The sequence below is a fragment of the Malus domestica genome, chromosome 06 (genome assembly GCF_042453785.1).
Source record: "Malus domestica chromosome 06, GDT2T_hap1".
NCBI classification, from domain to species: domain Eukaryota; kingdom Viridiplantae; phylum Streptophyta; class Magnoliopsida; order Rosales; family Rosaceae; genus Malus; species Malus domestica.
Window position 1 is genome coordinate 10802265 of NC_091666.1, and position 25606 is coordinate 10827870.

The following is a 25606-nucleotide window of genomic DNA, read 5'->3' on the forward strand; positions in this document are numbered from 1 at the left end:
ACAAGGAGCGTTGGTGCCATGTATAGTTTAGGCTCATGCAGGCGAGGAGCTTGTACTGGTTTGTTAAGCGATCCGGGAGAGTCGTTCCTCGCAATCTTCATAGCAAGGAGCCTCGACTGAGCAGTTGAAGAAGTCTTCTGGGAAGAGGTCACGCATCTCGACGGGGATGGATGATCTTTGTGTCAAAGTTTCATTATCTCCAACACTTTCACATTGTTCTGGAGGTTGACAGGAGCTGCTTTGCCCCCTTTCCCATTAGTGAACTTGTGGAAGAGACGGTTGCTGCCTAGAGAGGAGTTCCTTGCCATCTTTATAGCAAGGAGCCTTGACCGAGTAGCTGAATAATTTTCTGAGGAATAAGAGATCGCGCATGGTCGACCTTTGTGTCGAAATTTCCTCATCTTCAACACTTTCACATTGCTTTGGAGGTTGGCGAAAGCGGCCTTGCCCTTTTTTCGATTGGTGCACTTGTGAATGCGACGTAGGCTTCATGTGTAATTTCTTTGAAGCGACATAAGTCCCTCCTTCAACTTTGTTTGACTTGGAGCATGCCCCCAGCGATCGAGGTGGCAACTTTGAGTCGAAAGAAACAGAAGTGACGTCTTCCTTAGGGATTTCGTCTCCTTTGCCTTTTTGGATTGTGACGGGGAAGTTGTCTTGGATCTCCCCTTCAGTGTCATCCTCTTGGGCTTGTTGGTATGAAGATTGTCTCGTATGGATGATGGTGCGCCTTCTTACTATCAGTGGTCCATTTGCGTCAACCTCCAAGATTGCTTGACGCTTCATCCTTGAAGGAATTGAGCTCTGAATATCGCCTTTTTCTGCTAGCCTGTCGAGCTTTTCTTTCTTTGACGTTGCTTCCCTATTTCCAGAAAACTTCATGTTGTCTTTAAGTCTTTCCAAAACTGACTGACGAGGAGGAGAGCTAGTCGTGTTGCTTTGCTTCCTAGGTTTTGACAACCTTTCAAAAATAGAGCTTCGGGATGTTGGCCTGTTAAGCCTCTTGAAGACGGAGGTTCGGTTTTGACTACCAATGTGATCAAGGGCTGATGTTCTGGGTCTTGAACGATTCATCCTATCGAAGATTGGCGTTTGAGGGGCGGATTTAGGCTCCTCTCGATCTTGTTCAATGCTCACGTTAATGTCTTGAGTGCTAGCATTTTTTGCTTTGCTTGAAATCTTCACGGGTGCATTTTGTGTGAAGCCAAGTCCAGCTTTGTTGTTGTTAACTCCGTAACCATGCTTCTTCAACTTCTTTTGAGTCTCAGTAAGGTCACGTTCTTTATTGTTGACGGTGTTTGAAACCTTCTTTCCAGGATTCGAAGAAGAAGCGAAGTCGTACCCAGCTTTTGACATGAGTTTGTAGGCGTTTGGATCAAAACCTTCTTCGGTCCTCTTGGTTGGGAGAAAGCTTGGTTCCACCCCCTTTGGTAGAGCTTTTACGAAGCCTTGTGGTAATCTTGCAACCTTAGCGTTGCTTAGCTGTGTCAGAGGTAAAACTGCATTCGTCTTGAGCAACTTTACATTATCCATGTACCGTTGTGCATCGGCTTTGCTTGCTTCAGTTTCGAATGGGGATTGACCATTCTTTCTTCTTGACATCGGGATGTATTGAAAAACGGGTGTGTTTAGTCCATTTGAAGGCGTCCTATTCCCTTTGGTTGTTGCAGGTTTAGCAAGCTGATCATCGTTCTTGCTTGAAGACGACATGGCTTCTTCTTCTTGCTTCTTGGGCATGGCTTGCCACTCCTGCTTTTTAGGTGTTGCTTTGCCCGTGGATTTGATCTTTTTTGGAAGAGTTTCGGGCACCATGTCTTCATCCATGTAGAACTTGGCATCTGCGAAATGTGATTCGGCTTCGGTGAATGGTTTGGTGTCGCCATAGATCACCTTCGCTCATTCTCGGTAGAATTTTAAGCATTGGTGAAGGGTGGACGGTACTACTCCATTTGCATGGATCCAAGGCCTTCCTAAGAGCAAGCCGTAGGAAGTTCTTGCATCAATCACGTGGAATATCGTGCTTGACTTGAGTTCACCAATAGTCATCTCCACTCAGATCATGCCCATCGCTCTCTGTCCTCCTTGATTAAAACCTTGGATTAGTAGACGACTCAGGGACAGTTCATCCGCCTTGATGCCGATTGTAGTCATTGTTGACTTTGGCATGATGTTTATGGCTGATCCACCATCCACAAGCATGCGGTTGACTTTGTGCTCTCCTACGTACCCAGAGACAAAGAGAGGATGGTTGTAAGACTTGGATCCTAGCAGCAAGTCTTCGTCGGTGAAATGGATTGCGTCCTCGATGGCACAGCATGTGGCACATTCATGTGGTCGAAGCTTCAAGCCTTCGTTCTTGCTTTCTTGCATTTCGTGGTCATTGGGACTTTTCAAGACCGCTGCTAATGCTATTTGCATCTTCTTTGGTAATCGTAGCGCTTCCTCAATGCTAAAGTGTGTTGGCAGACCTTCTTCGAGCGTGAGAGTTTTTTCTCCCTCAGTGATGATATCTTTGCCTTTTGAAGGTTCTTCTATTTCTACTTCGACCATGTGGCATGCAGCGATAGTGCACTGTTGGAAGAAGTCATTCGGGATATACTCGTGCAAGGAGACAAGAATGCGTGGCTCTTGCTCCATAGGTTTCCCAGCATACTTTGGCTTATCAACTTTTACGTTTCTTTTAGGCTTCCTGATGTTGCGACGACGGTACTTTCTCACTTGTTCCACCTTTTGTCTTGTGGCTTGTGGTTTTGGTTTCCTTGTTTTTTTGTAGGTTACCAATGTCCATCCTTCTTCATCATCGGTATATGCATCTTGTTCATTTGCCCCTAGCGATGGTTGCGCAGAAGGTATCGTGCAACTTGAGCATTGATAGGAATGGTCAAGTGCTGCTTGGAGAGGCACGGGATCGAAAGATCCAAATGCAATTGTAGTAGTATGTGTTGCGGCAGTGCCTTCGAGGTCGAGCTCGATTCGCCCTTATTGTGCTAGCTTCATGATGAGCTCTTTGAGGACGAAGCATTTACCCACAGGATGGCTCACGATTCGATGGTACTTACAATATTTAGGATCGTTTATGCGATTCATTTCTTCAGGCGGCTTGCATTCGGGTAGCTCGATTACCTTCTTTTCTAGCAAGTCGTCTAACATTGCATCCATGTCTGAGTCAGGAAAAAGGTATACCTTCTGCTCCAATTCCCTCAATGTGCTTTTGTACCTTTCTTGGGTGCGAAAAGGCTCACTTTTCTTTATCTCATTTGCTTTGGTTTTGGAGAAGATCTTGATAGGCGCGGAGGCGGTCTTAACGGGCGCAGTGCTGACGGTGAATGCTTCCTTGGGGGGTTTCTTCCCAGTCTTGTCTACATTTGGGGAGAACACCTTATCCTTCTTAAAGTCGATGATCGGCTCTTTCTTTCCGTGATGGGCAATACTTAGCTCCATGTCGTGGGCACAGGTGACTAACTCTTCAAATGTCAGTGGTTTGATGCCTTGAAGGATATAGTGTAACCCCCATTGCATGCTTTGGACGCACATCTCGATCGAATAGATCTCCGAGAGCCTGTCCTTGCAGTCGAGGCTCAGATTGCGCCATCGGTTGATGTAGTCCACGACTGGCTCATCCCTCCATTGCTTCATGCTTGTCAGCTCTAGCATGCTCACGGTGCGGTAAGTGCTGTAGAAACGGTTGAGGAATTCCTTTTCCAATTGCTCCCAACTGTTGATGGATTCACGCTCTAGGTCCATGTACCACTCAAAGGCATTTCCTTTCAGCGAGCGTACAAACTGCTTAGTGAGGTAATCTCCTTCTGTCCTCGCGTTGTTGCAAGTCTCAATGAAATGGGCAACGTGTTGCTTCGGGTTTCCCTTTCCATCGAACTGCATGAACTTTGGTGGCTGATAACCCCTTGGCATCTTCAAAGCGTCGATTTTCTTGGAGTAGGGTTTTGAATATAGTACGGAGTCATGTGAACTTCCTTTGTACTGTGCCTTGATGGTGCTGGCGATCAACTCTTGCAGCTGTTGGATAGAAAGAGATCCCATGAGTGCCGTTGCTTGGCCTGGCTTCGGCTTCACATCGATTTTCTCCACCGGAGGCTCTTCATCCTCGTCGTTTTCCTTCTTTACTGAATCATCCCCTTGCTTGATTTTCACGTCGGGCTTTACGTCTAGTTGATTGACGAGTGCGGCGATTTGTTGGTCATTTTCTTCCACAATCTGTGTTAGCCTTGCGATCGCTTCATTCATATGAGCCAGCTGTTCATCGATTGAAGTCGCTCCAGTAGTCATGACTTGCATGGCTGAGTTACTGCTTGAGTCGGCATCGGAAAGCATGCAACCGGAGTACTTTATTGGGCTTTCCTTCTTTGGCGCCCTTAGCGAGGCCAGGGTGATCACAGGCTCGTGCCTCAAGTGCTCTTGTTCCTTCGGCGGAGTTGATGCAGGGGTGGAAGAGGCGGCAGAAAGAGCTCTTGCCTTGCTTCGAGTTGTGATGCTCGAAGTGACACCGCCTGAGGTGATGACGCTCTTGTTCCTTTGATTGGTTGCGAGAACAACTTGAGCCTTCTTTGATGCCATTTGTGCTTTTTGCGGATTCAAAGATAGAGATAAGAGGTAGAGATTGTCCCACTGGGCGTGCCAAATTTGTAAACACGGAAATTCTTGCGATGAACGAGACAAGAAACACGTGTACAAAATAATATTTGTATTGATGATTTAGGGGTTACAATCTCTTCTACAAATTTAGCCTCTGATTCTATCTTTGTAATGGGTGGATTTGATGTTGTTGATCCAAAGGGCCGTCGGGGCTTGATCTTGGGATAAACAGTTGTGCAAATTTGTTGACGTCGTTGATCCAAAGGGTCGTCGGGGCTTGATCTAGGGATGAACGAATGATGAATGATGAACACTTTATTCAAGGGCCGTGGGGGAAGGCTTGATCTTGAATTAGTGGAAGTTCTTCAAGGACCGTTGGGGCTTGCTTTTGAATGAGGATTTGACAAAGAACGAAGAGAGCTTTCTTGATCCTTCAGGATTTGCTTGGGAGCTTTGGAGTTTCAAAGCTTCAAGGTTGTGGTGTAAGGTGAATTGGTTATGAATTGGGGTCTAAAAATGAATGCCTTGGCCTTCTATTTATAGAATTCCAAAACTTGATTTTTTTTGGATTTAAATAATCAGATGAAATAAACCATTTCTGCCAGGTGTTGACATGTGTCCCGTTTGATGACTTTTCCGATTTATTTTGATTTTTCGTTTAGTCACATGCTATGTGTAAAATTTATGTGACACATAAACATTGAAATTTTAATTATTGATCAACATTTATTTTACCGAAATTTCGATGTCTACAGTTTTGTTTCGGTTTTAGTGGTTAAGAAACCAAACCGAACTGGATTAAATATAATTATTTTTATTTATTTATGTTGGATATTTATTTTCTAAAAGCCTAATTTCAAATCAAATCATTAATATACTTTTAGGCCCAAATATGTTGTAAACTTCAAGCCAAATAGAAATCCCAAACAAAGAACTTTAGTGTAAATAATTTCAAGTTTTAATTAATCTCAGTTTACTACCCTGAAGTTTTATGGTTTTCAACATTTAGTAAATGAAGTTTTTTTCATCCAAGAGTACCTAAAGTCAAAATCTTGAGACACTTTCATACATCTGTTAAGGTTGTTATTAAATCAACTATTAACTGATGATGTGGCACCCACGCGGATAATGACTGGGCACCACGTGGATATAAAAAAATAAAAAAATAAAAAATAAAAAATACAAAATAAAAAATAAAATTATAAAAATAATTATAAAAATTTATAAAAGATTAAAAAAAATGAAAAATAAAAATAAAAATAAAACCCTAAAAGATACCCTCCAATCCAATCCCACCCTTTCAATCCCCAGCCAGACTTCCTGCAATCAACCCTTATCGCCAGCCACCTTCCAATCTAACCTCATTGCCTTCTTCCATCATCGTCACCCTCCCCACAACCACGACTGCAACTGGTTCATCATATTCGCAGTAACTTTTTAAATGTTCCAGAAAATCAAATGAAAAACCAACTCCGCCTGCAAAGCAATCTGATATCGATACCTCTCTATCTCCCTCATGTCTGTAACGCCCAGAACCTTAACCCTCGCCCGCTTCAAAGCTCTCATGTTATTCCTCTCCATTTTCCTCAACCATTACTTCCTCTTCCTCCACGCGCCACTAGCCATTCTCTCTCGCTACACTTTCTCCCCCACCACAAGCCGCCACCTTGTCTTCGTCGTTGCCTCCTCCCATTTCTAGTCCCACCGCGAGCCCTACCTCTGCCTCTGGTGCTCCCATGCCTCCACCCGCGCCTTCGCGTTTCTCGATCACGCACAAATTGACTCCTCTGCCAACAAGTCCATCCCTCCGATCGTCGTCTCTGGTGATACCTCCCACTTTCCGTACACTTTCAAGAGAGGGCTCCGTTCCGCGATCCACATGGCGCGCATAGTCAAGGAGGTTGTCAATCGCAATGAGCCGGATGTGAGGTGGTTCTTGTTTTGTGACGACGACACAGTGTTCTTTATGGAGAATCTAGTGAGGACGCTGTCAAAGTACGATCACGATCGGTGGTTTTACGTCGGGAGCAATTCATTTGCAGTCGCGGTCACGGGGAGAGTGTTGATGATTGAAGAAGAAGGCGACGGGGTTGGATTGAAGAGTGGTTGGCGATGAGGGTTGATTGCAGGACGTGTGGTTGGGGATTGAAAATGTGGGATTCGATTGGAAGGTTTTTTTTAGAAAATTTATTTTAGGGTTTTTTTATATTAAATATTAATTAATTATTATTATTTTTAATTATTTTTAATATCCACATTACGCCCAGTCATTCTCTACGTTGGCGCGACGTTATCAGTTAACAGTTGATTTAACAACAACCTTAACAGATGTATTAAAGTGTCCCAGGATTAGACTTTAGGTACCATTCTAGGATGAAAAAAATTTCATGTATTAAATGTTGAAAACCATGAAACTTCAAGGTAGTAAATGGAGATTAACCCTTCAAGTTTTATTTGTAGAAACTTTTATTATATGGAGCTTTAATGAAAAGATCTTCTCAAAATTTTTAATTAATCAAAAACTATCTATTAACTTTATTTAATAAAAAATGGCTTAAACTTTATAAAAAGGAGTCAAATTTTAATGAAAATGACAAAATTTTTACATAATAACAAAAATAAAAAATAAATAAAAAAGCCAAAAAATACTGACACAAGACTGCACATCACATCACACACATACACACACTCTCCCTTACTAAACCGTTCAATCTCTTTCTCTCTCTTCCTCTTTCACATATTCCCATCAATTTTTCTCTCTCATTTCACCTCACCCATCCACATCAACTTTTTCTCTCCTTTTTTTTTCACCTCTCCCCACTCTTCTCTCTCCTTTCACCTCACTCCATAAACAATTTTATTTATTTGATTATTGTGTTAATCTCAGTTTACTACCCTGAAATTTCATGGTTTTCAACATTTGGTACATGAAGTTTTTTTCATTCCAGAGTTATAGCTCAAGTCATAAATTTGGGACAATTTCATACATCCGTTAAGTTGGCTGTTAAGTCAACCGTTAACTGATGATGTGGTGCCCACATGCACAATGACTAGGCGCCACGTGTTAATATGGGCACACATAAATATGAAAAAATTGAAGATTTAAAAAATTAAAAAAATTAAAAAATTAAAAACTAAACAAATAAAAAAATGAGAATTTTAACGAAAAGTTCCTGGTACTGTATACTTTAACGAAAAACTATATTTTTACACAAAAACTCAATCTTGGTACTATTCATTTTACCCTTTATTTTGTCCTTATCGTTAAAACTCAAAGTTTTCAAGCTCTTTTTCATTAATTTTCGTATAAAAAAATGGCCTATGGATGTGGGCCTTCCCTTTCCTCCACTTGCACCAATCCTTTTTCTTCTTCTCTTCGACAACCACCAAAGCCGATCTAAAAATCAGCACCACCACGACCTGGGTTCTCTCTCTTTCTTCTCTGTCGACCACAACAACTAGGCATTCATCACGGAGATTTCAAACCAGGGTAGAAAAAGGGTTGTCGAAAAGAAGAAGAAAAAGGGTTGATCAGGTCAGTTCTATAAAATCCCTCTCCCTTTTCTCACTTTCCTGAATTGGGTTCTTGCTTTCCTTTATGGGTTTTCGTTATAATCTTCCAAAGTTTCCATATCATTGTGCAAGCTTCAATCTGTCATGAAAACTTGATCCGGGTTTTGGTGTTTTTGTGATGTATTTGTGTTTTGAATTGGATTCTAGGGTTTATCTTTGGCAATCCAAGATCTAATATATTCAAATTTGCTTGTTGGATTACCTTCAAGTTTGGAAAGGTCGGATATTTTTTAGATTCCACAACACATGCTTGCATAAAATCCCCATTGAGATTCCTTTCCAAATGCCACTCCTTGATTAATGCCTCTGTGGTCACAAAGACTTCCATTTTTCTGCATTTCCTATCTGAGTTTTCTCTCTATTCTCTTTCTTTCTCCTTCATCGTGGTGGTGCTGATTTTCAGATCAGCTTTGGTGGATGTCGAAGAGAAGAAGAAAAAAGGTTGGTGCGGGTGGAGGAAAGGGAAGGCCCGCATCCATAGGCCATTTTTTTATTTGTTTATTTTTTTAATTTTTAATTTTTTTTTAATTTTTTTAAACTTTAATTTTTTAATATTTATGTGGGACTATATTGACACATGGCGCTTAGTCATTGTTCACGTGGGTGCCACGTCATCAGTTAACGGCTGACTTAACAGCCAACTTAATGGATGTATGAAACTATCCCAAAATTAAGACTTGAGGTATGACTCTGAGATGAAAAAACTTCATGTATCAAATGTTGAAAACAACGAAACTTCAGGGTAGTAAACTGAGATGAACCCTTTATGATTTGTTTATTTAACTATTCTTTCAATTTTTTTTGGAACAAACTAAGTAATAATATTACAAGATCAAAAATAAAGAAAATTTTCATTATTCAGTTTTATGAACATCAATATTGTCACTATTTCTTAAATAGAACATTGACTACTTCTTAAACCGAACACTATTTCTTAAACTAAACATTGACTACTTCTTAAACTAAACAATATTTCTTAAACTAAATACTGATTATATCTTAAATGGAACACTAATACTATCACTACTTCTTAAACTGAACACTGACTATTTCGTAAACTGAACACTGACTATTTTTTAAACTTAATGCTAGTACTATTACTATTTTGTAAACTAAACATTGATTATTTCTTAAACCGAACACCTTGTAAACTAAACACTGATTATTTCTTAAACCAAACACTAGTACTATCACTATTTTGTAAACTAAATAGACTATTTATTAAACCAAGTAATAGTACTATCACTATTTCATAAACTAAGTATTAACTATTTCTTAAGCCAAACACTAGTATTATCACTATTTCGTAAACTAGTATTGTCACTATTTCGTAAACTAAACACTGACTATTTCTTAAAATTGAACCCTAGCACTATCACTGTTTTTTAAACTAAACACTGGTTATTTTATAAATTGAACACTAAAAGGTTCAAAATTTGAAGTTCTCTTCTCATTATCATATGAATCACTGACAATAATATTTATATTCTTACAGAGTTAGAATAATGATTTTTGTTGTATTCTTTCCTAGTGCAAAAATATTGTTAGTATAATGGCACAAGTAAGGGTGTTGAACCATAGGGACTAATTAGACCTCTACAATTACTAACTTTATGTGAACCCTAAAGAAAATGCAAATGAAAACTGAATTTAGAGTTTTGTTTTGAAAGCTAAAGTAACTTAAAATGCTAGACAAGATAAGGATGAATGATAGATTGATTCAGAAACGATGGGAATGGAACTAGGAATTGAAGGAAAAAATTTGTCCTAGCTAAGAACAAGTATGAACATTTGAATATATATGCAAGCTATTAACACTTTAAAGTAGGCATGCATTAAAAAACAATTCATAAAACCCATGACTTTCAAAGCCTAGTATATGGTGAACCAATAAACTCTTTAACAACATTAAAGAGAAGTAAAGATTTAGAGTTTCTTTACCCTTGAAGCTCATCCTTGTTTACACAAGGGATTCACCCAAGTGGAGGGCCTTCAAGTCACCTCCAAGCTCCTTGAATATTCCTTGTGATTTTCCTCCTTTTAGTGCTCCTTTGATTCTTTGAGGATTTGAGGATTTGTTCTCCAAAACACCAAAAGTTTGATGTCTCTAAGTCTCCACACCAAGGATGTATTTTGTGAAGATAATATGGATGACTTAGGGAAGAAGAGATTGCTAGATATCCCTCCCCTAAGTGGCCGGCCTCTTTAGAGAAAAATGAGAGAAAGTGTTTCACCCAATTTCTTTAAGAAAACCCTAAGTAGAAATAAAGCTATAAAGTTGATTTTATACTTCATTTCAAGTGAGTGGCAAACTGATGTGAAAATTACTTGACACACAAATTAAACCCTATTGATGACAATTGTAGCAAAGATGTAAGTAGGGATCGTTCTAAACTGGGGATTAACTAGGGCTGCTAATCTACTCAAATTAAACTCTAAAACACTAAACTAGACTTAAAAACACAAGAATAGACTCTAAACTCACCTAAGACACTCAAATCTGCAAAACTAAGTGAAATTGACTCAATTCTAAACCTAACAAGTAAGTTGGACGAAATGAAAACTTACTTTCACTCAAAAGATTGAAAGAAAACAGATTGTAACTTAACTAACTCAGAAAACACTTAAAAGACTCAAAACAGCACAATACTAACAATTATACTCAAAACAGATTCTAGAGATGAAATTGGATGAATTTAAGACTAAACTAAGACCCAAACAATGTTTATGGACTAATCCTAACCTATATTGACTCAAAACACTCTAAAGAACCTAATTAGGACAGATTCTGACCTAATAACATAAAACAGAAAAGGGGGTTTGATTTATGACGAAATTGAATTAAAACTAAACAAATTGCAAATCAAAGTAAACTAAAACGAAATTAAGATGAATTCAAGGGTGAAAAGCTAGTTAGAGGATCCTTCTCCACACATGAACATATGCAACATAAATCGATTTCCAGTATTGTTTCTTTAAACCATGAACGACAATGCCCCAAATTAATCGTGAATGCACAAATTAACTCTCAGATTTCCCTAAATTCATTGAATTGGATGAATGCATGCAACAATCCAAATTATTCTTCTCAAGTTCCCTATATGAACAGCATGATAGAGATACATTCAAAGATCATTAAATTCCATGGAAATCATAAGCATTGACAAGGCAATTATAACTATAAACTGCATGATACTTTTGCCAAGAATCTACTTAACACGATTGTGACTAACAATCTCCACTACTTATAATTATAAGTTTCTAACGATTAGGTGAAAGTCCTTTATAATTTAGCATCAGATTCAAGCATGCAAACTAAGTAGGCCTCCTTAATCAACACACAAGAATAAGTTATCAATTAAATAGATAAGTAAATCGCATTCATGTTTTACGAAACAATAACTGAAAGGAATCAATTCATATTAACATATGTCCATGGCTTCAAATTCACCACTAACTAATAAGAATTTAGTTCCACATGTTCATAGCAATTGAAAAGCAAATTAAAATAAACATCAAAACTGAAACGAGGGAAGAAAGAACTCTTAAAACTCCCAAAGATGCAGATGGCTTGCGCACAAGGCCCTCCTTCATCAATGGAATGCACGACAAGGCTCTCCTTCTTCTCCAAAAGGTGCGGCAGAGATGTATATGGATGTAGGATGGTGTTTTGTGATGTAGAACGGTGATTAGGGTTGCGGCAAGGTGTTTTTGAATGGTGTGAAGGGTGGTTACGAATTTATGGCTGAAAACTTGTATTTATAGGCTAGGGTTTTCACAAAATCTGATGGGAAAGGGTTAGGGTTTTGGAGATAAAAGGCTTGGCCCATCCAAAGGACAAAATAACTAGGGTTTTATGCAGATTTTTAGGCTTCTAGAACATTAGGTGCGGCACAAACCCTAGGGGAGATAGATTAGGGTTTAAACTTAGCAGATTTTAAGGCTTAGGGTTTACAAATTCGGTTTAGGGTTTAAATCAACAAAGAAAAGGGTTTTGGCCCACTTAGTTTCTAAAAAGGATTTGTAGAACCCAAATCCACAAGGAAAAGGGCCTAACAAATCAGAATCCAAGAGAGAAGAGGCTTGAGAGGTGCGGCAAGGGCTTAAAACAAAGCTGAAAAAGGATTAGGAAACTTCCAATTCAAGAATAGAAACTTTCAAGAATGGAAACCTCCAAGAATAGCAACTTCCAACTTTAGAAACTTTGGTTTCCAATTCTGAACTCTTTGTTCTTCATTTGATGATGATGATATTGTCATCCTTGCCTTGAAGGGGCTACCTCCTGAGTATAACACATTTCGTACAGTTATAAGGGGTCGAGAGAATGTTATATCTCTCAAGGACTTTCGAGCTCAGTTACTTGCTGAAGAAACAACTGTTGAGCATGCTCCAGTTCATGAATCATTTACTACTGCTATGACAGCACAACATACTTTGTCCAAAGGAAAGGCCTTGGTACTTGATGAAGGGTCTTCTAATTCTCTAACTACTCAGTATCATACTGGTAGTTCATCTGGAGGTTCTTCCAATTCTGGAGGACCTTATCCTTCTGGTGGCACCTATCATTCCGGTAACAATACCAATAATTCTGGTGGCTATAGAGGTCAACATTTCAGAGGGCGAGCAAGAGGCAGGCATCCATTTGGTAATAATTTCAGATTCTCTGGTCCTAATAATAGTCCTGGCATTCTAGGCCCTGCGAGACCACATGTCTCTACCTGTCCCGAGCACAACAATGATATCCCTGTGTGTCAGATTTGCAACAAACGTGGTCATATTGCGGTTGACTGCTTCCAGCGCCATTCTTCTACTATTGTTACCTCATCACCAGTGCAATGTCAGATCTGTTGCAAGTTTGGTCACTCTGCAATGCAGTGTTATCATCGTGCCAATTTCTCATTTCAAGGAAGACCTCCACCATCCTCCATTACTGCAATGCAAGCTAACTATCAACCATCTGCTCCTCAAGAACAATTTTGGGTAGCTGACACTGGTGCTACATCACACATGACGTCTGATCTGTCCAACCTCACTTTTGCTACTCCATTCACTGGCACTGACACAATTACCACTGCAAGTGGTGCAGGTTTGCAAATCTCCCATACTGGTTCTTCGGTTTTGCATACTCCAAAATATGTCTTTCAATTAAAGACTGTATTGCATGTTCCGAAACTGTCTCAACATTTGTTGTCTATCTATCAACTGTGCAAAGACAACAAATGTCGGTTTATTTGTGATGAGTTTTGTTTCTGGCTTCAGGACAAGATCACAGGGAAGGTTCTTCTTCAGAGACTGTGTAGAGCTGGTCTATATCCCATTCCATTATACATACCATCATCCATTCTCAAACAAGCATCACCGACACCTCACTTACACAAACAGCAACATTGTTACCTTGGTCAACAAGTGACCACAAGCTTGTGGCACAACAGATTAGGTCATCCCTCAAACACTGTTGTTTCTCAAATGTTGCAACAATCTCAAGTCCCATTTTCTGTGGATTGTTCTAAACATGTTTGTGTATCCTGTTTGCAAGGAAAGTTTACTAAACTTCCTTTTTCATTTCCTGCAAATAAAAGCATAAAACCCTTAGAAATCATACACAGTGATGTGTGGGGACCATCACCTACTTTGTCCATTGAGGGTTTTAAATACTATGTACTTTTCATTGATGAATGTACCAGGTTTACCTGGATATTTCCTTTAATGAATAAAACTGAGGTGTTTCATACCTTTGTGCAGTTTCATTCTTTTATACAAACTCAATTTTCAACTGCAATTAAGGTTTTTCAAAGTGATGGTGGTGGTGAGTACATTGGTACCCCTTTCAAACAGTTTTTACTAGATAAAGGCATTGTGCATCATAAATCTTGTCCTTATACACTTGAGCAAAATGGCCTTGCCGAGAGAAAGCATAGGCACATTATAGAAACTGCTCACTCTTCTTCAAACAGCTCATTTGCCTTCACAATTTTGGTTCCATGCCTGTGCCATTTCTGTTTATTTAATAAATAGAATGCCATGTCAAACTTTGTTTAGGCAATCTCCCTATGCTTGTTTGTTTCAGAAATCACCAGTGTTGACACATTTAAAGGTCTTTGGATGTAGTTGTTTTCCCATGTTGAGACAGTACAATACTTCTAAGTTTCAGTCCAAAACTGCACAATGCATATTTTTGGGATATGCTAGACAATATAAAGGATATATCTGTTTTAATCCCCTTACCAAAAAATTTTATGTGTCGAGACATGTGATCTTTGATGAACACACTTATCCCTATTTGACTCTCATTTCTCAATCTCATACTACACAGTCCCCATCATTGTCTTCCTCACATGTTATACCACCATCAGTCACACTTCATAATGTTGTTGGATCACACACATCTTCATCATCATCTACATCATTACATTTAGCCCCTCGAGCTCCAGAGTCTTCTTCTATGATCTCTAGTGCTTCAGAGTCTTTGGCATCTCCCACTACAGCTCCAGAGTTATCAAATCCTTCACCCACCAATCCTATGCCTTTGCCTACACCTTCTACTTCCCCAGATATGTCACCCTCACCCTTGATGGCTCCTATCTCAGCTACACAGTCCCCGATCCCTGTTGATCCTGATTTTCAGCAAGAAAGTCTCAGTGTCGTACTGCCAGTACCTTCTGTCAGTTTTCATCCAATGCAAACAAGGTCCAAGAGTGGGATTTCTAAGAGAAAAGCTTTCTCAGCTTCTGTCACCTCATCAGTCGTGCAACTTACAGAACCATCTTCGTATAAAACAGCTAGTAAAATCCCTGAATGGCAGGTTGCCATGCAAGATGAGATTCATGCTTTGGAAGCCCAACAGACTTGGACACTTGTACCTCTCCCAGTTGGCAAGAACTTGGTTGGTTGTAAGTGGGTGTACAGGCTTAAGAAGAATCCAAATGGGTCTATAGCGAGGTATAAAGCTCGCCTTGTAGCTAAAGGCTACAGTCAAGAGGAAGGCATAGATTATACTGAGACTTTTAGTCCCGTAGTCAAGCCAACCACTGTCAGGTTAATTCTAGCACTTGCAGCTCAGTTTAATTGGAGTTTAAAACAATTGGATGTTCGAAATGCATTTTTACATGGTGATCTCCTTGAAGAAGTTTATATGAGTCAACCTCCGGGGTTTGTGAGCTCTTCTCATCCTTCCAATTATGTGTGCAAACTTCAAAAATCCTTATATGGCCTTAAACAGGCCCCCAGGGCATGGAATGAGAAATTTACGAGTTTCTTACCGGGTTTAGGCTTTAATGCCTCTCTTTCCGATCCTTCTTTGTTTGTTAAGAAGCACCCTACTGGTATTGTGATTTTATTACTCTATGTGGATGATATCATCTTAACTGGCAGCAGTTCTTCTCTTATTTCTGAGGTCGTTTCAGCCTTGACACAAGCATTCGATATGAAGGATTTGGGTAACTTACATTACTTCTTAGGTTTGCAGATTACTTACAAGAGCACAGGCTTGTTTGTTTCTCAAACCAAGTATATTCAGGATCTTCTAGCCAAGGTGGATATGCAAGATGCCAAATCATGTGCTACACCCTGTCTCCCTTATCACAGGTTATCCAAGACCGAAGGCACATTGTATCATAGTCCCGAACAATATCGCAGTATTGTTGGCGCACTGCAATATTTGACCTTTACCAGGCCAGATATTGCATTTGCAGTCAATCAATGCTGTCAATTTATGCACAATCCTCTGGATATTCATGTAGTTGCAGTGAAACGGATTTTACGGTATCTCAGTGGCACTCTTGACTTCGACATTCATTTCAATTCTGGACCACTACATCTTCAAGCTTATAGTGATGCGGATTGGGCCGGGGATCCTAATGATCGACGGTCAACGTCTGGCTATGTTGTTTATCTTGGTAACACTCCTATTTCTTGGGCTTCCAAGAAACAACACACGGTGTCGAGATCTTCTACTAAGGCCGAATACAAAGCACTTGCCATTACTGCTGCAGAGGTCTCTTGGATACGGAAGCTTCTATGTGACCTTCATGTTCCTTTATATGATGCTCCTGTCTTGTTCTGTGATAATATTTCAGCCATAGCATTGTCCTCTAATCCAGTCTTTCATTCCCGAGTAAAGCATATTGAGATAGACTATCATTTTGTCCGGGAGCGTGTTATCCGAGGTGATCTAGCTGTGCAACATGTCTCTTCCAAGGAGCAATTTGCTGACATTCTTACTAAAGGCTTGTCTATCTCTTTGTTTCAAGATCATTGTTCCAATCTCATGCTTGGTTCTCATAAGCATGAGATTGAGGGGGGATGTAAAGGTATAAAAACACAGGATCAATCCAATGGCTGATGTGCTACCAGGTGTAAATAGATTAAGCTGATATGTTTGTTAAGTTTGTTATGAGCTAGCTTAGTCTGTAAGGAAAGTGAAGTGTATATATAGCAATAGTTTGTAATGATTCAGTGTAAAAAAATAAACAATATAACAGAAGAAGAATTGTCTCTCTCTCTCTCTCTCTCTCTCTCTCTCTCGGTGTGAAACCTCCATTGTTTAAGCTTAAAGCTTTTCTTTTTACAAATATGTGGCTCCACTCTATGGTAATAGACTTCACCCAGGGTTAGAATTGGGTGCTATGATGAGAAGTTCACCAACGGAATTTTTAATTTTGTTGAAGACTGATACTGGGAAATAGTTATATCCAAGGTGCTGATATTGTTTCAACAAATGCAGATCAAAAGTGTCCATGAAGATGGTAGAGTTGTTTTCTGAGATCAGAGCATTGTCCATGCTGACATCATTCTTCACTGCACAGGGTACACTTGCTTTGGCTAATTTTAGGACTTCAAGCTATTAAGTAGTTTTCTGTATTGAATGAAAGAGCAATTTCTAATATTTATTTTTTCTTTTCAAGGTACAAATATCATTTCCCTTTTCTTGAAATCAATGGCATTGTGACCATGGATGATAACCGCGTTGGACCACTGTACAAGCACATCTTCCCACCCTCTTTGGCTCCAGCACTTTCCTTCGTTGGGTTACCATGGAAGGTATTTCTCTTCTGTAAATTTTCTTCCATATTTTTATTGAGGCTTGGTTCATTCTTTTTTTATGGTTGAAGTAAATCGTTGAATATTTTGGTGCCAGGCTGAGCCTTTCCCTATGTTTGAACTTCAAAGCAAGTGGATAGCAGGCGTTTTGTCTAATCGGATTGCACTTCCGTCACAACAGGAGATGATGGAGGATGTCAAAGCTTTCTACTCTTCACTTGAAGCTTCAGGCACCCCTAAGCATTACACTCACGACATTTCTCCTTATAAGGTAAATTCAATCTCTTTGTTTCCCTGCCTATTTGACTGGTTAAGACTTAAGATGCTGGGTTCGGAGTGATCAGTCAATGAAGTATTGTTTTAGATTTCCTTGACAGGGATCCGCACATGATAAACTTAAGAAGATAAGATACTTGAAGGGCGTCTATTGTCTAAGCATAAAAGATAAAGTCCCTACTAACCAATCGATGTGGTTCTTGCCCTTCGGCAGAATACAGCGTCATCTGTGCTATCTTTTGGAGTTAAATTGCACTAATTAAATCAGTCAGATTTATCCGGGATACAAATGAAAAATCTAATGCAAATTGATGTGAAAATTAAGTTGACACACAAATTAAACCCTATTGATGACAATTGTAGTAATGATGCAAGTAGGGATCGTTCTAGACCGGGGATTAACTAGGGATGCTAATCAACAAATATAAGATAAAAAAACACTAAACTAGACTTTATAAACTCAAAACTAACTTAAAACACTCAAAACAGCAAATAACAATAAAAAAAGACTCAATTCTAGACCTAACAAGTGATTTGGACGAAAATAGAACTTCAAAGACTCAAAAGATCAAAAGAAAACAGGTTTTGACTCTAAAAACAAGACTTAAAAGCAAGGGGTTTGGTTTTGACGAATTTGAACTTTTAAAACATAAACTTTGAAAACAAACTTAACAAAAACGATTTTGGATGAAAAAGAATGGTGAAAGGCTAGTTAGAGGGTTCCTTCTCCACACATGAAACATATGCATACAACTCGATTTCCAGTTACTCTTTCAACAAACCATGAATGACAATGCCCCAAATTAACTAGATTGCACCAATTAATTCTCAGATTTCCCTAGATTCATTGAATTGAATGGAATACGCATTACAACCAAATTATTCTTATCAAGGACCCTAACTATGGAATACGCATGATAGAGACACATATCAAAGATCATTAAGTTCAATGGAAATCATAAGCATTGACGAGGCATTCATAACTATGGAATACGCATGTTACTCTTGCCAAGGATTTACTTAACACAATCGTGACTAGCGACTTTTACTACTTATGAATATAAGTTAATAACGATTAGGTGAAATTCCCTTATACTCTAGCATCAAATTCATGCATGCAAACTAAGTGTCGACCCTCAATCAACATACATAAACATGTTATCAATCAAATAGATAAGTAAACCACATTCACGATTTATGAAATCATAACTGGAGGAAATCAAGTCATATCAAACATATGATCATGGCTTTGAATTCCCCTCTAACTATAAAGAAATTAGTTCCTCATGTTCGCAAATAAACAAAGATAAATAAATTTAAACATTGACATAAAGATAGAAAACACCTAGAAACGCTCCAACAATCCAAGCTCCTTGAATGGCATGCACGGCTCCAAGAGTCTCCTTCCTTCTCCTTTGCAAACTCACGGCACAAGAGGGATGTTTGGGTGAATGGTGTAGTGAAAATATGGTAGAGGGTGGTGACTAAATGGTGCAGCAAATGATGATATTTATAGGTTGAAATTCGCAGCCCCTATGTAGCAAAGGAAAAGGATTTAAAGGCCTAATTTGTATAGGATAATAACACACAATCCTTGAAGGAAAAGGCTAAGGCTTTTAGAAACCAAGGGGGAAAGGAATAATCAGGTTTCTAGAAGTTCTAGAAAGGTTTAGTGCGCCAGATTTTTAGGAGAGGAGATAAGGCCTTCTAGAAAGCTTGTTTTGTGGCTGATTTCCTAGAAAAACAAGGGATAAGGTGCAACACCTTTGTAGGAGTGGATAAGGGCTTCTAGAAACCTATTTTAATGTGTTTTAATTCTGAAAATAAATCCCCTTTGCAACTGGAATTAAGTTGGGATAGGATTAGGATAGGATAAGATAAGATAAAGTTGGATAAGATTTTGAATAATGTTCCTTCTTTTGAGCTGATTTCTTATCTTCCTTGACTTGGATTTATTTCTTCACTCTTTTCAGCACATTCCTAGCCTCTTGAACTTCAAATTCGTCCATCCATCTTGCTCCATTCATAAGCTATCCATTTGGTGCCCAAAACTGCCTCAAAATGCTCCAAATTGCACTTTCTTGCCAACTTTATCATATGGACCTACAAACACACGAAAAATAGCTTAAAACACTATAATAAACACAAACAAACTATGAAAATGCAAGAAAACAAGCTAACTAAGTCGCATAAATATGCTCCTATCACAAATAATCGTAATAATCTATGTTGCTGCTGGTTTCACGCATGATAAACGTGTGATAATTATCGTTATTAGGCTTCTCTCGCTAATCAAATGTCACGATGTTCACGAACACCTTTCCCAAATCATATGTACCTCCCATTGTTTAGTATTTATCATCGTTCACACCCAATCATGTCAATTTTAGGTTTTCTCATTCATTCAGAATAAATATTTCAGCGTTATTTCTTGCAGTTTGGATATGAGGATTGGCTAGCAGCTCAGTGCGGGTGTCCAGTCTTTGAAGAATGGAGAAAGCAAATGTTCGTTGCAGCGATACAGAACCTGATTAAACGACAAGAGACCTACCGGAACGAGTGGGATGACCACCATTTAGTATTGCAAGCTCACGAGGACTTCAGAAAATGCACCTTAAAGGGAATTGGGGTAATGGATAAGCGATATCGAATGCTGTCCTGATATGATCAAAAGCTGAAACAAGCGAAAACATATATCCCACGAAATATTGGCTTGTTACTGTCCCTCAGACGGTTTGAGTTGAGGTTCAAATCACAGATGTATGTAATTTCGTAGGCAAAACTAAAGCAAGGGTACCAAATAAGCTGATCTCATTTTCCATGTTGAAGCTTCTCTGTGAAGACCACCTGTATTTTAAAAATAATACTTATGTGTTAATTAAGTTTTAAATATAGTTTTAGTTTCTGAGAACGTATCCTATATCAATTTCATATTGCACCGATTTATGTATATATGCTATATATATTTTATATTATTTCATTGGTAATTAAAAATGAAGATTATTTTATATTATTTTGTTAAGAGTTATCTGTAGCTTTACGCGGTGTAAGTTAGTATTGGGGTATGCCTATATATGGGAAATCTTTAAGGGAAGGGTTCTTTTTTTTTTATTATAAAAATGGGGATTAGTTGTGGGTCCACATTATATCGAGTTTTAATTATCCAAACAATCTATTTTTCAAGTTGCACCTCATAGATCAACTTTGCAAAATATTAGCCAAATCAGAAATGTTTAAGACATCTAATTGGGTTCAAAACAATTAACGAATACTTTGTTATATAAAAAACAATGAAATTTTATCTTGATAATTAAATAGGTAATTGGTTTCGGATTAAATTGAATTTTTGCAAGGATGATCTATGAATCGAGACTTACAAAATAGACGGTTCGGATCGTTGAAGTTCGATATGGAGTGAGCTCCACACCTAATTCCCATTGCTTGAAAAAAAAATGGGGATCCCTTTGCATAAATGGCCTATATATATATATATATGTGTATGTGTGTGTGTGTGTGTGTGTGTGTGTAGGAAGTCTTTAAGGGAAGGGATCCCTATTTTTTTTTATAAAAATAGGGATTAGTTGTGGGGTCCACACCACATCAAATTTTAACGATCTGAACCGTCTATTTTTCAAGTTGCACCTCATAGATCATCTTTGTAAAATATTAGCCAAATCAGAAATGTTTAAGACATCTAATTGGGTTCAAAGAAATTAACGAATACTTTGTTATATAAAAAACAATGACAATTTATCTTGATAATTAAATAGGCAATTGGTTTCGGATTGAATTGAATTTTTGCAAGGATGATCTATGAATCGAGACTTACAAAATAAACGGTTCAGATCATTGAAGTTTGATGTGGAGTGAGCTCCACACCTAATCCCCATTTTTTGAAAAAAATGGGGATCCCTTTGCATAAATGGCCTATATATATATATATATGTGTGTGTGTGTGTGTGTGTGTGTGTGTGTGTGGGAGGAAGGGATCCCTATTTTTTTTATAAAAATAGGGATTAGTTGTGGGGTCCACACCACATCGAATTTTAACGATCCGAACCATCTATTTTTCAAGTTGTACCTCATAGATCATCCTTGCAAAATATTAGCCAAATTGGAAATATTTAAAATATCTAATTGAGTTCAAAGAAATGAACGAATAATTTGTTATATAAGGAACAATGAAATTTGATCTTGATAATTAAATAGGCAAATGGTTTTGGATTGAATTGAATTTTTGCAAGAATGATCTATGAATCGAGACTTAAAAAATAGACGTTCGGATCGTTGAAATTCGATGTGGAGTGGGCCCCACACCTAATCCCTATTTTTTCATAAAATAGGGATCCCTTTGCAGAAAGGGCTTATATATATATATATATAGTCGCTTAATTATCACCTGAGTGAAAATTAGGTCCTAAACTATTTTTTTAGAAAAATTAGTCATTGAATTATAAAATTCTATTGGAGATATGCCCTGAAAGTTAATCTTTGGAAGAAACCTTTCAGGACAATGTCTGTATGTGTAGATAACTCTAATACAGCAAAAGGGCAAAGTCACTCATTAGGACTATCTCAATAAACGATATACGTCCAAAATAGTGAATCCATGGACAATGGATCGATGGAAGAGGTAATGTAATGATGTTAGACTGCAGAGACCTTCTTCACATAACCATAATGTCCAAAAGGTTCCTGGTCATAGGATTGTCAGAGGGACACTGACAATACATAGACCAGTACATACTATGTCTCATTCAAATGGGAAGGATGGAAAGTCTCAAGCCATTTATGTAGTGACACTAAGACAAGTATGTATGTGCTCATTAAAATAATGAGTTCACTGAACACAATAAACAAGAGTACTTGCATGGAGGTCTACTCACATGTCAAGCAAGTAACTCTACTGGTTGGAATAATGTAAGTAATCCTTTGACTTTAGATATCATAGTTGTCTTGGGGATACATTACTGATCATTTGATAATGAGACATGACCACATCTCATCTTATATGTGTTCTATGCATTGTTGGGGTCAGTGATTTATTCTCAGAGGAATGTGAATGATCAACAAGGGATCTCTAATTCTCGTTATGAGAGGAAGAATACTCTTAGATATGATTCGGGAATCTTCGGTCGAAGTATCAAGCGTAATGATAGAAGGCGTTCCTATACGACTCAATTGAATCATATAACTTGGTATAATCACATTAGGGGTTTGACAAAGTATCCATATCCTAGTAATATGATTATGAGTATTGTATTAGAGAATGATAGAATTATATTGTAATTCCAACTGAATATGTCACGCCCCGATTCCAACATACGTCCGGGGCCGACACGTGACATCATCAAAAAGCCGTATATATAACATACCCCGCCTCCAGGATATGTATCGAGCACAACACAAGCCTTAATTACGTAGTAATTTTTCATATACTTTATGGCTGCATATAACTTCCTCGTTAGACTGCCTACGTACCCTCAATAAGGATCAAGCCGTTCGTAGTTCACCATTTCACTACACTCGAACATTCATCGCATAGACCACTATGTCTCAACATAATACCACAATTCAATCATGTGGCACTTCAAGGAACATTTAACAAAGCACAATAATAATCTCTAGTCATCTCGCCTTCATCCACACATATGCATTCCAACACCATCCAATTATCACATCAATCAATAACTCATACAATACACCAAAATATAGGGCTAGAGCAACACAGTTCAGCCAAAGCCTACATCTCTGAAGCTGTCTCAAATGAATCAAATGATGCGATTTCGAACCACTTAACGAAATCCAACATCAGGTTCCGGACCACTCAACGGAACCAAGACACCAAAGAGGATTCCGAACCACTCAACGAAATCCAAACCAGGATACGATTCCGGACCACTCAACGGAATCAGGGAGCAGAAGGAATTCCGGACCTCTTAACGGAATCCAAGTGGATACGATTCCGGACCACTTAACGAAATCGCGAATCACGAGGTATTCCGAATCTCTCAACAGAATCCAGACAGAGCAGGGAACCATACCACTCAATGGAACCCCAGCGGATACTCAATTCCGAATCACTCAACGGAACCGAAGGGAGGCCAAGGAACATAACAACGGCTCAAAGAACAAGACGTCAAATAAGCACTCAAAATACGAAAGATTAACAAAATAAGAAATGGAACAAAGCACAAGGTATACGAACGAATCGAGAAATGAAACAATGATACTATATGTGAAACAAGTCTCGAAGCAACAAACCCCATGGCAATGGGTTAACGGTCCACTACTAGCCCTCACATTTCATCATATCATACCAACTATGCAAATCAACCACATTTCAAATATGCACGTCAAATCACATATCACAATCATCATCAGTACACAGGCCAAATCATGTTTAATAACCATAGGTCTATGGCTAAATATATAAAAATCACATTTCAATAGAAATCACATTTATAACCATTTCATATTCACGAACGATATTAATGTAAGAAATCAAGGTAATAATCATATCACGTATATTCAAGTCACTCTCTAACCAATGTAGGCCCACTAGACATCACTTAGTATCCCATAGTACTAAATTTAATATCTAGAACGTTTCGAGACATGTTGACCAAACGTTAACTCTCGATCAACAATAGGGTCCACAAGTCTACATAACTCAATCCGGAAGATCCGCACATTGGATTTTGGATCCATAACTTTCTAAAATCAACATTATGCTTCTAGAACAGCCTACTAAAATCTCATTGGTGGCCCACTAGCCAAGCCCCGCCATGGGTGGCGGTTGGCCACCCCGACTCACTGGAAAATTCAACTATTTCCAAAAATTACCAAAATTCATAGAATTGTAGATCTCAATAAGTAGAGCAAGTTTCATACATGTGGCCAAGTCCAATAGGGAAAAGCCTCAAATCGCCATGAACCTGCTGAAAACCCTAGAATTTTCGTGTCCTTAGTTCGACTCCTTAACAGCTCCACCGCACCCAAACTTGTTTGGGCTTTGTTCCAGGCCTCAAAAGGATGCTATATGTGGTGGTGATCGAAGGAATTTGTTTCAGATTTGGTGGATCGACATCTATGAACTCACGCACCCACCGGTGCGGTTTGCACAATTTCAAGGCCAATTTTCATCTAATTTATGGTGGAATAGGTAGAGGGAATGTCATGGAACGTTTTTCAGGTGGTTTGGTAACATAGTTCACCGGAAAAACCAATGAATAACCATCGGAGGAGGTGAAGAAGGTCGGGTCGAGTCGGAAAAATAGAACTGGGTCGAAGAGGGGTCCGGTTCCCCTCCTTCTCCCCTCTCTCTTTTCCCCTCCTTTCTTTCGTTTCTGATTGGTCCTCCTCCTCCATCCTTTCCCTCATTTCTCTCCTTTCTCTTCTTTTCTTTTCATCAGAGCCGTCCACGTGTCGTTACAAAAATGTCCCTAACTTTAAACGTTAATGACTCTTTCTCATTTCATGAACAGTTTGCACCCACGCATTTGTTAGATCGAGCTCTATTCAAAAATATAAATTATGACCTCAAAAGGTCTACGGTTTTAAATAATTAATTTTCAAACTTCAAACTTCGAACTAGTTTAATTAAAATCTAAATTCAAATAAATAAATCTAAATTTTCGAAAAATAATATAAAATCTCAATAATTCAAATACGTAGATTATAACAGTGAAATTCCAGAACAGGATTTCACAGAATAGGTTCTCCGACCAAATTCTACATTAGCTTGTGTAGCCATGATATATGGTTAGATGTCACTCATAGCTTGTGGGTTGTTCTAGATGATTAAATAAGTAGTCATCAAAGAAGAAGGAGAATTAAAAGTAAGTTTTAATTCACTGAGTGATTGGATAAATACTAATTAATTGGATTGGTACCAATAACCTCACTGCCTCACTAATTAGAACCTAAAATGATTGTACACCGATACACTCTTGTGGTGAGACAACTAAAGGATGATGGAATTAATTAATTGGATTAATTAAAGTGCTATGATTAATTAGAAAATCTAAAGAAATCATAGAAGCGATGAAAGATCGTTTCGGGCTTAAAGAAAAGTTTGGGTTCATTCGGGCCCATTGGGCCCAAACCCATTAGGCTTTTTATT

General features: G+C 38.5%; 1 protein-coding gene across 1 annotated transcript; it reads left to right on the forward strand.

Annotated features, from left to right (window-relative positions):
• The first annotated feature begins 16848 nt into the window (after positions 1 to 16848).
• LOC103409575 (flavin-containing monooxygenase FMO GS-OX-like 2) lies at positions 16849 to 20384 on the forward strand. Its single transcript, XM_070823455.1, has 4 exons — positions 16849 to 16971; positions 17070 to 17205; positions 17303 to 17476; positions 19919 to 20384. Exons 2-4 carry the CDS (start codon positions 17116 to 17118, stop codon positions 20141 to 20143), a joined length of 489 nt encoding a protein of 162 aa, XP_070679556.1. The 5' UTR covers positions 16849 to 16971; positions 17070 to 17115; the 3' UTR covers positions 20144 to 20384.
• Positions 20385 to 25606: the final 5222 nt, after the last annotated feature.

Bases quoted from the DNA above. Each gene is read 5' to 3' on its own strand.
- LOC103409575 (XM_070823455.1), top strand. From the start codon at position 17,116: ATGGATGATAACCGCGTTGGACCACTGTACAAGCACATCTTCCCACCC. The intron at 17,206-17,302 runs GTATTTCTCTTC...TTTTGGTGCCAG, and splicing joins TCGTTGGGTTACCATGGAAG to GCTGAGCCTTTCCCTATGTT. The intron at 17,477-19,918 runs GTAAATTCAATC...TATTTCTTGCAG, and splicing joins ACGACATTTCTCCTTATAAG to TTTGGATATGAGGATTGGCT.